Source organism: Neolamprologus multifasciatus, chromosome 5 (assembly GCF_963576455.1).
Source record: "Neolamprologus multifasciatus chromosome 5, fNeoMul1.2, whole genome shotgun sequence".
NCBI lineage: Eukaryota > Metazoa > Chordata > Actinopteri > Cichliformes > Cichlidae > Neolamprologus > Neolamprologus multifasciatus.
Window position 1 is genome coordinate 32,857,700 of NC_140443.1, and position 10,486 is coordinate 32,868,185.

The following is a 10,486-nucleotide window of genomic DNA, read 5'->3' on the forward strand; positions in this document are numbered from 1 at the left end:
TTAATCAAACTGGCAGATGCTGTCGTGAAGTCCCTAATATTTACAGTATGGTATTTCACTGCAGTTGAAAAATGGAGCTAGAACTGCAGAAGAAAGAGGTTGACCCAAACAAATGTTTTTTCACCGTTTAGAACGATCTCACTAACATACTTTATGTAACAGGAGGTTTATAAAGCAGAGGTTCTGAAGTCTTCAGACGACCATGTTCATAGGCCCATCTTTAGCTATTAATCACTACCTCACAACCTGCTACACAAAATGTCTGGTCTCTGGTTAGTTTCCCTCCTTAAGCGGTGGATGGATCAATCCAAAAATTGATAGTATCGAAGCCATACCTCCTGTATTTATATTCAATCAATACTAGTGTGAAAGGATCAATACTTTTAATATCATCTAAGATCAATATGTAGACCACTGAATTGTGTTAAATTATTTTTCGGGGAGAGGGTGAGAAGACACAACAAACATGCACTATGAAAAATGTCTGAATCTTCTTGTGTTGACTGCCATGTCAATTTAATTTATAGCCTATAGTGGGGCTGTGGGTTATGACCAAAATCTCATATCCCCATATTAAGACATCTATCGTCAGATACCGATATAAATCACAAAAATGTAACATTTTCTGTAAATTCTGTGAATCTCGACTTGCATGAAGTGTTTCCAGCTGCGCGTCATGTAGCCTACCTGGAGTCGAGTGTTTTAACTGATGCGTGAAACGATACATTTTTAGACATAGGTTGTAATGTACTGTTTTCTTTGTGAGTATTTATTACACAGCGTGCTGCGGGGAAAAGCCTGTTCTAACGTTTGAGTCTAAGGTTTATTTTTTAGCACCTGGCGGCTCTTTTTTACTTCTCATCCGTAAATAATCTGATCTTTCACGTGATTCAGTTTATTTTGAAAAGTCTCAACAAGATCTTGAGCTTTATTGTGAAAGGTTTATGTGGAAAATAAACAAGCAGACGGTTTTACCGTAGTTGTTGCTAATGACAACACATAAAAACAAGTGCTTGTCCGTCTGTAGTGTGGTTATATTAAATATAAGAGAAAGAGAGAACTTTAAGAAATTAATATAGCCACTACAGTGACCATCAAAACGATGAAAAAATATTGCCGTAAACAGTTTATTTTGCAACACCACGAAACAAACGATAGCGTAAAATGAAACGATAGACGTTTTTATATTGTCATCCGATTTATATCCTTATATCGAACAGCCCTATCCTATATATACATTCAAACAACAGAAGCTGACCCAGTCCTTTAGAGACGGGCATGTTTACGACCCAGGTCTCAAAAACAAAACCCAGTTTCAGAATAAACGATGAGATGAAAGGTGTGCTTGTTGCCTTAACTAATTGTTGCAGAAAGTAAAAATCACAGCGATTTAGTCATTATTTAAACGTGTGAAGAATTTGCAAATTGACGATGATTCATCTTAAGTCATGAGTCGTGACACTGCTCTCCCCTTAAACTGCCTTTACAGTGTAAAAGTATTGGTACCGGTATTTAGAGCACTGGCCCTGTATTTACTTTATTTTGGATATACCCTCCATGTAATGAATTTCTAACTTTAATGTTAACGTTAGAGGCGTGGCTAGTTTGACTGACAGATGTGCTAATCTGTCTGCTAACTGGAGCCTATGAACTATTGAGGTCAGTCCGCCAGTCAAAGTTTCTGCTGCAGTTTAGGTGAGTGAATTTCTATCTCACAATTTTCTGTTACTTACCCCACACCTATAATTTACGGATATAGCTAGCTAAATATAGTTTGATAACTTAAGCTGTGACTCTTGGGGCTTTTCTGGTACACTTCCGGTTCCAAAAAGCCAAGATGTCGGCATCAAAACACTGTCACTGTGACATAGAAAATGTTTTTCCTTTTTTTTTTCCTTTATTGTTTTCGCTGAGGCTTCAAAACACGAGCAGTGGCTACGGGCACATTTTGCATACACACCGTGATCCGTGTCTTTCGCCTCTCTGACATAAACATACACGTTATGAGTCACCGGCTTTGTCCTGGGAGGAGCAGATGGCAGGTGCACTATACTCAAGGACCTCTCGCTGTGTGTAGTAATGAAACACTGATGGTGGTGCAGTCCGGTCCAAACCTGTGGAGGTGCGTGGGAGGAGTAAGGGATGCTCTCGTAGGCATGTGGGGATATCCTGACTTCCGGAGTGTCCCTCAGATGGCTGAAGTCCAGCGGCAAACACACATGGTGATCATATGCTCTGCAGCTTGTAGCCAAGGGTAAGCGTGACGACTATCTGCTCATGAAACAGTCAAATTTTGTCATGTGTTGGAGCTTGCTTACCCGGAAGCTGCTATTTTCAACCACGCGGTTGCTTCTACAGACAGAAGCTTCATCTGAGGAAATCAATCACATGATGAACACTAAAAATAAACTGCTATTACAAGTCACACAACTCCTTTATCTCAGAAAACATACATTTCTTCCTGACTCTTTGATGTTACAGTAATTATTTGAATCCTAACTAATCCGTTAATTTTTACATTTCAGTCAAAGCCAGTCTACAAAGCGAACGTCAGCACCGATCATCATGCAGGCTCCTAATATGGTGCCTTCTTATATAACTACCGGCAACAAGCACAAGATGAAGGCCCAAAAATAAAGCTAGAGCGCTGGAAGATTGCATTCAAGTGTGTCTCAACAACAACAACACCACACTGGCACAACAGCTATTCAATTCAGTTCAGTTCAATTCAGTTTTATTTATTTAGTGCTAAATCACAACTGTCACCTCAAGGCGCTTTATATTGTAAGGTAAAGCCCCTACAGTAATACAAAGAAAACAGAGAAAAAAACCATATGACACCCTATGAGCAAGCCCTTTGGTGACAGTGGGAAGGAAAAACTCCCTTTTAACAGGAAGGAACCTCCAGCAGAACCAGGCTTAGGAAGGGGTGGCCATCTGCCCTGACTGGTTGGGGTGAGGGCATAAATAGATGAAGACAGGATGAAGATGTGCTCTGGTTTCGGCTAATGGGCTATAAATGAGAAAGGGGAAAGCAATGAAAAAGTGGTAACATAGAGCAGCGGTCCCCAACCCCCGAGCCACGGACTGGTTTGGTAGCGGGCCGCGAGAGTTGAGGCTCGGGTGTGAAATTTATGGTTTTATGTTTTTTTATGTAGACTGGAGCCTTCAAGTTTATACTGTTAAATGATTAATTGTGAGATAAATTATGAGACAATGTTTTCACATTATTTTAAGGAGAAATATGAACGTAACGTATTGAATAGTATAAAAATGATTTTCTCCTGGAAATATTACTGCATTACTTTTACAAAAAGTGTTCTGTATAATATGTGTAAAACTTCACTTTTTTAACCCCAACGCTGATCACAACATGTACAAACATTGGACTACACAGCATGCAGTCAATTTGGATGAATGAAACGTCTTTGAAATGTTGCTTCTGGTGGTGATTGTCAATGTAGAGCCAATGAGAACCCAACGAAAACTGCTAAGAAAATTGGTAAGGAATTTAATCAATAAGTAATATTGATAAAGGAATAATAATGGAGAAATTCCTACAGCTTCCCACCCCATGTCGTCATTGTGCTCTTGGAGTAACTGGTAGTCCAGCAACTCCTGGGAAGGTCCACCACTGTCCCAACGTCTCTCCAAGCCTAAGAAATAGCTTTGTAACCCTTCCAGACTGATGGATCAAATCAAATCAAAATTTATTTATATAGCACATATTAAAACAACAGTGTTGACCATAGTGCTTCACAGTCAGTAAAAGCATGAGACAATTAAAACAAACAATAAAACAGGACAACAAACAATAGGTAACAACACAACAAGCTAGACCAGCCAACTAGACAGAATCAAAAGCCAAAGTAAAAAAATAAGTTTTAAGACGTGATTTAAAAGACTGGATAGACTCGGCAGTACGAATATGAACAGGGAGGTTATTCCAGAGTCTAGGTGCCACGGATGCAAAGGCCCGGTCACCTCTCGACTTCATTCGAGACCTAGGTTGTGCTAGGCGCCTGTGATTGGACGATCTAAGTGTCAATGTCAATGACTGTTTCTCAGCTGTTTCTTTCTATTGTGGCATGATTGACTGAGATCTTTCAGCCTACTTCTCTTTGTCAGACAGCTTCTATTTAAGTGATTTCTTGACTGGCAGTACTCGGTGACACTGAACTGAGGTTTTCAAAAATGTGGTCAATCAAAGTTGATCCCTGATTTAATAAGTGGGGACAATTAGTTTTTCACATAGAGGCAGGTAGGCTTGGATGGCTTTCATCCCTTAATAAATGAAATCATAATTTTATATTTCTTCACAGCATTATAAAGTGGAGGCACCAGAGTTTATAATTTGTATTGCAAGAATAGTAGAAGTTGCAGAGGCGCATAACAACCCCATCATATATGAGATATTGTTACATCTTAAGTCCCCCTCCCCAAAAAACGTGTAAGCTAGCTTAAATTTGCTTCACCTGGAGTATTACGTATTTATATAGCAAAGATCCAGTGGCAACATATAAAAATGTAACTAAAGCTATAACTCCTTTGATTGTTTGATGTTGTTTTTGTTGCTACTTTTAAACATTTGAAGTGGAACATTTCACTTCTGTAACAGAGGTTTTTGTTTTTTTTCATGGCGGCTTTTGTCTGAAATTTTCCATCACATACCCTAAACAAAAATGTGAAACTTAGTAACTGGATTTCAAATCAACATACAGTTGGAGCAATTGCGCCATCTAGTGCCCCACAAAAATATCAGCATTCCCTGGTGTGAGTAAATGAGGAGTGGTTGGCATTTTTTGCGCTTTCAGACATTTTACAAATCACATAGAAGATAATGAGACATGACGATTGTTCCAAAAATCTGCAGCCCGCTTTTTTATACTGAAAATTTAAACGTTACCTTGCTCTGTTTTGAATCCTTTTTAAATATGAACCGCTGTAACATTATACAGTATGTATATGACGGAAAATAAAGAAATTCATATTAGGTCTCGTTTAAGATATACATAAATATGCATTGTATGGATTATGTTTTCCACTTGTTTCAACAGAATCATATTAACCACAGTGCACGATCTAGAAAGTAAATCCATTAATCAGATTAATGTGAAGAAACAGGAGAAGGAAATACTCAGGTGTATTTAAATGCCTGCCTGATATGCTCTGTGAGGTCACATCTCATAGCTGCTGTCATGTGTAAAGCATGCCACACAGCTGTGGCAACTAATGCAGGTGGAAACATATCCTCCTGTGAGCTAAACACCACCGCCTGCCAGAAAGTGCTCTGGAATCTGTACTCTCATATTTATGGAAACTTCTTGGTCAAAGGTCAGCACTGTTTGGGATCTAAAGGCCTCCCTACAACAAAATGATCTCCAGAGGAATGGGGCCAAGCAGAAAGTGCACAAGCTGCTTATGTGTAACCAGTAGCTCACGACATCCACTCCGTCTGTGTGAAATCAGCACAGAGAATAGGTTTTTATCACCTTGTGCAGTTTCTGTGTTAGGATGCGACGACTCAGACTGTCAGTCACGAAAATGGGTCACCAGACTTGTTAAAGTGCAGAGTGAGCAAAATATTTTGTGCGTTTGTGCAGAGGTGGCAGTGACTTTGTCTAAATAAAAGCCCACTAGGAACATGCAGATCTTTTCCAGACTTCAAATGCAGCGGCACAGATTTCACTCACCGGGTTGTGTTGATTTGTTACAAGGTGATGTCATCAGGGTTATCTCGGACCAGTGTGTACACTTTATTTTTTTAATACTTTATAATATAAGCTCACAAACAATGTGGATTTATGCCAATTGACACTTTTTTATTCAGATTACAAAACCAAATTCACCAAAACACACACAAGACAGCTGATCAGATAAATTGAATGGCATCGTTATATTCATGTTCATCTTATTCCACTGTCTGTTTTTAAGGTTTCATTTGTAAACCTCTGAAGAGCTGTAGACGTTGGGGAGCATTTTACCAGCAGGTGTGTCATCTCAAAGATTTAATATCTCTCTCAAAACCTACCGAGTTTCCTCAAGAGATCTTTTCCCAGACCAGCATGGAAAAATAATCTGTTTTAAAATCTTTGCCTGTTTAAATATAGCATACTGTGCCATCTTTCACTTCAGCTACAAACTACACTAAAGTTGAGCATGGCACTAGTTCAGCTTCAGTTGGTGTCATAGCTGCTGTTTCCTTGTGTTCTGTCAATCTGATTTAAGTAAATGTAGAACATTTTAAACTATTTTTAAAAACAGGAATTCACATTGAGTACCTTTTAATAGCCCAATAGCTCAAAACTTTATCAAGGACTAGCAGCAGCTGCAAAAATCCCTTCTTTCAGATTTCACGGCAGCCCATTGAGACACCACTTTCTAGTACATTTGGCACAAAATTACTAAATGACTGGTTCACACAAGAAAATGTTACTTGTGCATGAGAGGTGAGACATGCTGTTTGACTTACTGTGAAAGCAAAATTTTAGCATCCAAAATGATACATGGAGCTGAAATATTGTGAAAAATATGGACATTCTGAACGGTAACTGAACATACAAAGCATTAAAACTAATTACAGATAAAGTGAAAAACAACATTGTCTTATTAAGATGCAGTGTTCTGCCTGGATACTGCCCAGCACAATTATATAACTGGAGGCAGGTGGTTTTAATGTTAGCTCTTTTGTAGATGGTATAAACTGAATAATTTGCATGTTAGCAATATTTAAAAGTAGCTGGTTGAGTGCAAAGTCCTAGAAATTGTGCTTACTTAGTTCCAGTCCACCACACAATGCAATATAACAGGTAAAGCTTGGCTGCAAAGGATTTAGAGTATCATCCTCTCCACGTGTCCACGTGGTTGCTCAGGTGAAGTGTAGCATGCTATCTTCACACTCCCTTGGCACGCTCACCTTGTAGCTGTGGCATGAAAGTTTGTAATTATTGCCGTTGTTGTTGTCCCAGTAATCAGATCCTTTTACGTGGTAGCAGATTGCAAATTCCAAGCTAGCCCCTGGCTGCAAAGCGAACGGTGGGACAGGAAGACGAAACCTGAAGACGTCCAGTACTGGAGAGTCACACCCCTCACGGTATACACTCGATAGCCAGGATGCTGCTGTATTTGTGTGTGTTCTCCAGTTGGTGAAAGAGTAGTGTACTGTGACTTCTTTCTCATAGGCTACATTAAATACTTGTATGGTGCCTGTTATCCCCTGCTCTGAACATAGGATCTGCTCAAGACACACGCGCTGTGTGTGCAGCCGTGTCAGGAAGTCCGGCTGAGCACCCATATTTTCAGGAAAACAGGGTTTGAAGTAAGGCAATGACAGCTCCAGGGACTTCCCAAAAGCCAATTCAGAGCTCATCAGCAGCCTGAATATAACATGTTGGGGTATAATGGGACACTCTTGAACTTTGAAAACCTTAACTTCCTCTAACTGAAGACCCAGTGAGTCCACAAAGCGTACCTGTACACTCCTAAGTTCCTTCTTGCGCTCTGCAGACGATGGAAGAGACTGAGCCCGTCTCCTTATGATGGTCTTGGTTGAGGGATCGCTGGAAAGACTTTGCCTTGAACTGGGCTCCTTCACGGGTGGAGGTCTTGGACTTGGAGGGCGGATTCGGACGGGGGCTTTGGGAGGTTGAGGTTTGGGATCATAAATGTCCCGTAGCCGGATGGTTCTAGTTGAGGATACATTGTTGGAGCCACCCATGAACTGAAGCTGGTTCCAAGACTTCTCCCAAGAAGCCCCATCCATTTTTGTGACAACTGAAACACCTTGAGAAACAAAGCAACCAATGCATAACCCAAACATTTCATTCACAAACTGCTCATACAGTCTACAAGCATTCACCAATTCTACACAAAACATATTTGACAAAATGATCTTTCAAATGCTTAAAATCTAAAATTGCTCTGTGCTATACTGGTTCAAGCAGGATCAAACCTTTACAGCAGTGTTTGTTGTTGAGCAGGTCTCTTGCGTGTGACCTAGTTCACTATGCGGGACTTGCTATGAACCCAGCTGCAACCACATGACAGAGAAGAGGAGACCACCTCTGCCAGCAAATGCCAGAGAGATTCCACGGGAAGGCTGACTTGACATATTTAGCCAAAATGAAAATAAAAAACCCTCTTTATATCTCTCTATCTAGACTCTAGAGAGGTTTGTATTAATAAAGATATTGCAAGCCACCAACAGTTAATAATTAGCAAAGATAAACAGCCCAAGGGACTCCACTGACAGCCAGATCTGGACGATAACCTCCAATTTGTAGCTCACACCCTTTGATCTCAGCACTTGACATATAACATGAGACCCTAACTGAGGACGGGATGAGTGTTTATTTATAGCAGACAGGGAAGGACGGTGTCTCTGTTCTCTGAAGATGCCTGTCTTGTTTCTTTGTAGTTGCTGACCTGAAACAGTAATTATTTACAAGCTTAAAATGGTGAAACATACTGCAGCAGCGAAACACTATGAAAAGGGGAATTTCTAATTGTTTAGACTGGATTGGTGTATGGTGATACTAGGCTTGAAATAACCAGTCATGGAGATGCAAAAAAAATGTTGAAAATTTCAAGTTTATTTTGTGTATTGGCTGAGGACGGGTTTCAATGATGCCTTTTTTACCTACACTACCAGTCAGAAGTTTTAGAACACCCCAATTTTTCCAGTTTGTTGAAAACTATGCAGTTCAATATCTCGTTTCAGCATAGTACAAATAAGTAATTGGAGTTAAAAAAGAAATCATGGTTCAAAATGTATTCTAAACTTTTGACTCATCAAAGTAGCCTTTGGTAGATATAAGAGCTGAACACACCCGTGTTCTTTCTACAATAGAAGTCAAATATTCTTCAGAAAGTTCTTCCATATCTGCTGCAGAAGTTCCCATAAATGTGGCTCTTGTAGGTTGCTTTGCTTTCACTCTTCTGTCCAGTTCATCCCAAACCAGCTTGATGTGGTTTAAGTCTGGAGCCTGTGCTGACCACTCCATGTTTTCAAGCTTAGCATCTTGTTCTTTTTTCCTGAGGTAGTTCTGTCATAGCTGGACTCGTGTTTTGGGTCATTATCTTGCTGTAGGATGAACCCTTGACCAACTAGGTGCATAGAGGGTACTGCATGGCGCTGCAGAATGCTGTGGTAGCCGCTTTGGTTCAGGCTGCCTCTCACTCTGTACAAGTCACCGACCCTGGATCCAGCAAAAAGTCTCAGACCATCACACTGATGCCACACACTGTGGAACCATCCTTTCACCTACTCGACGGCTTACAAAGATCCTGTGTGATGAACCGAGGATTTTGAATCATCCATAACACCTTCTTCCAGTCTTCAGTAGTCCAATGGTGTTGTTTCATGGCCCAGGCAAGCCAAGTCTTATTCTGAAATCTTAACAATGGCTTTCTTGCTGCAACTCGTCCTGTCAAACCTGCAGCTCGAAGGCTTCTCTTCACAGCTGAAACTGAGACTTGCTACTACGACCACTATGAAGCTGTGCTTGAAGCTCTTGTCCTGTGAGCCGCCTATCACACAAGCTGTTAACTCTCAGAAACTTCCTCTGTCCTCTGCTTCAGTTGTGGCTTTGGGTCCAGACCTCTTCCTGTCAGAGTTTCCCAGTTTCTGAGTCTTTGATGGTGAAGGAACTGTGCTCACTGACACCTTGAATGTCTTTGCAATTTCTCTGTAGAAAAGACCTACATTTTTAAGTGTTAAGATGGTCTGTCTCCCTTCCACTGTTAATTGATTTTTTTCTTGCCATTGCCATTGCAATCGTGTTCAACTGATGCTCACAAGGGTATGATACCACAGTGTGTTCTAACACTGCTTTTATGCCGACAGAGGAGTAAGTCATCCAGAAAAGTTGGAGCACCTGTAGGAATTAGTAGCACCAGCTTTCAAGACTTGATCAACCTTCATTGCTGCAGAACAGTTTTAAATTGGTAATCCATTTTTGTTTTCTTGAAAAAGGTCTTTTTTTTTTAGTTTTGGGTAACCTTACTGCAATAGACTGGCCACCTGTCCAGGGTGTACCCCACCTCTCGCCCTGTGATAGCTGAGATAGGCTGCAGCCCCCCTGCAAACCTGGTAGGGGTCACGGAAAGCTGCAGACGATACTTATTTATTAAGGTTGTTTGTTTTTTGTTATGTGGGAAAATAGGCTTATATCAGACATAGCATGGTGATGAATTAAGCAGCACCAGCTAGCCATTGATACATTGAACTCCAACATATTACATATATTTATGTATGAAGATGGACAGAGCCATTGGCAGACTTAAAAGGAGAGATGATGATGGCATTAGAGCTAGTAGTTAAAAGTTGTATTAAAGTACTGTGAAAATAGCTTTTACCACCCCTCTTGTTATTGCATTTAGCTAGGCAAACGACAGTCCTTCATTTTATTGTTCAATACAGACTGAACTTCTCTTTTTGTGCTTTTTTGAAGGAGTCTTCAGGAAAAGTTCTCCAGGCTTCTGGAAG

At 40.4% G+C, this 10,486-nt stretch overlaps 1 protein-coding gene across 1 annotated transcript; it reads right to left on the bottom strand.

Annotated features, from left to right (window-relative positions):
• Nucleotides 1-693: 693 nt before the first annotated feature.
• On the bottom strand, nucleotides 694-9,549 carry ppp1r3db (protein phosphatase 1, regulatory subunit 3Db). The gene is made up of 2 exons (XM_085160844.1): nucleotides 7,952-9,549; nucleotides 694-7,782 (listed from the first exon to the last, which is right to left on the bottom strand). Exon 2 carries the CDS (start codon nucleotides 7,760-7,762, stop codon nucleotides 6,869-6,871), a length of 894 nt encoding a protein of 297 aa, XP_085016970.1. The 5' UTR covers nucleotides 7,763-7,782; nucleotides 7,952-9,549; the 3' UTR covers nucleotides 694-6,868.
• Nucleotides 9,550-10,486: the final 937 nt, after the last annotated feature.

What these genes read in the sequence shown, in the direction of transcription:
- ppp1r3db (XM_085160844.1), bottom strand. Translation starts at nt 7,762, where the DNA reads ATGGATGGGGCTTCTTGGGAGAAGTCTTGGAACCAGCTTCAGTTCATG.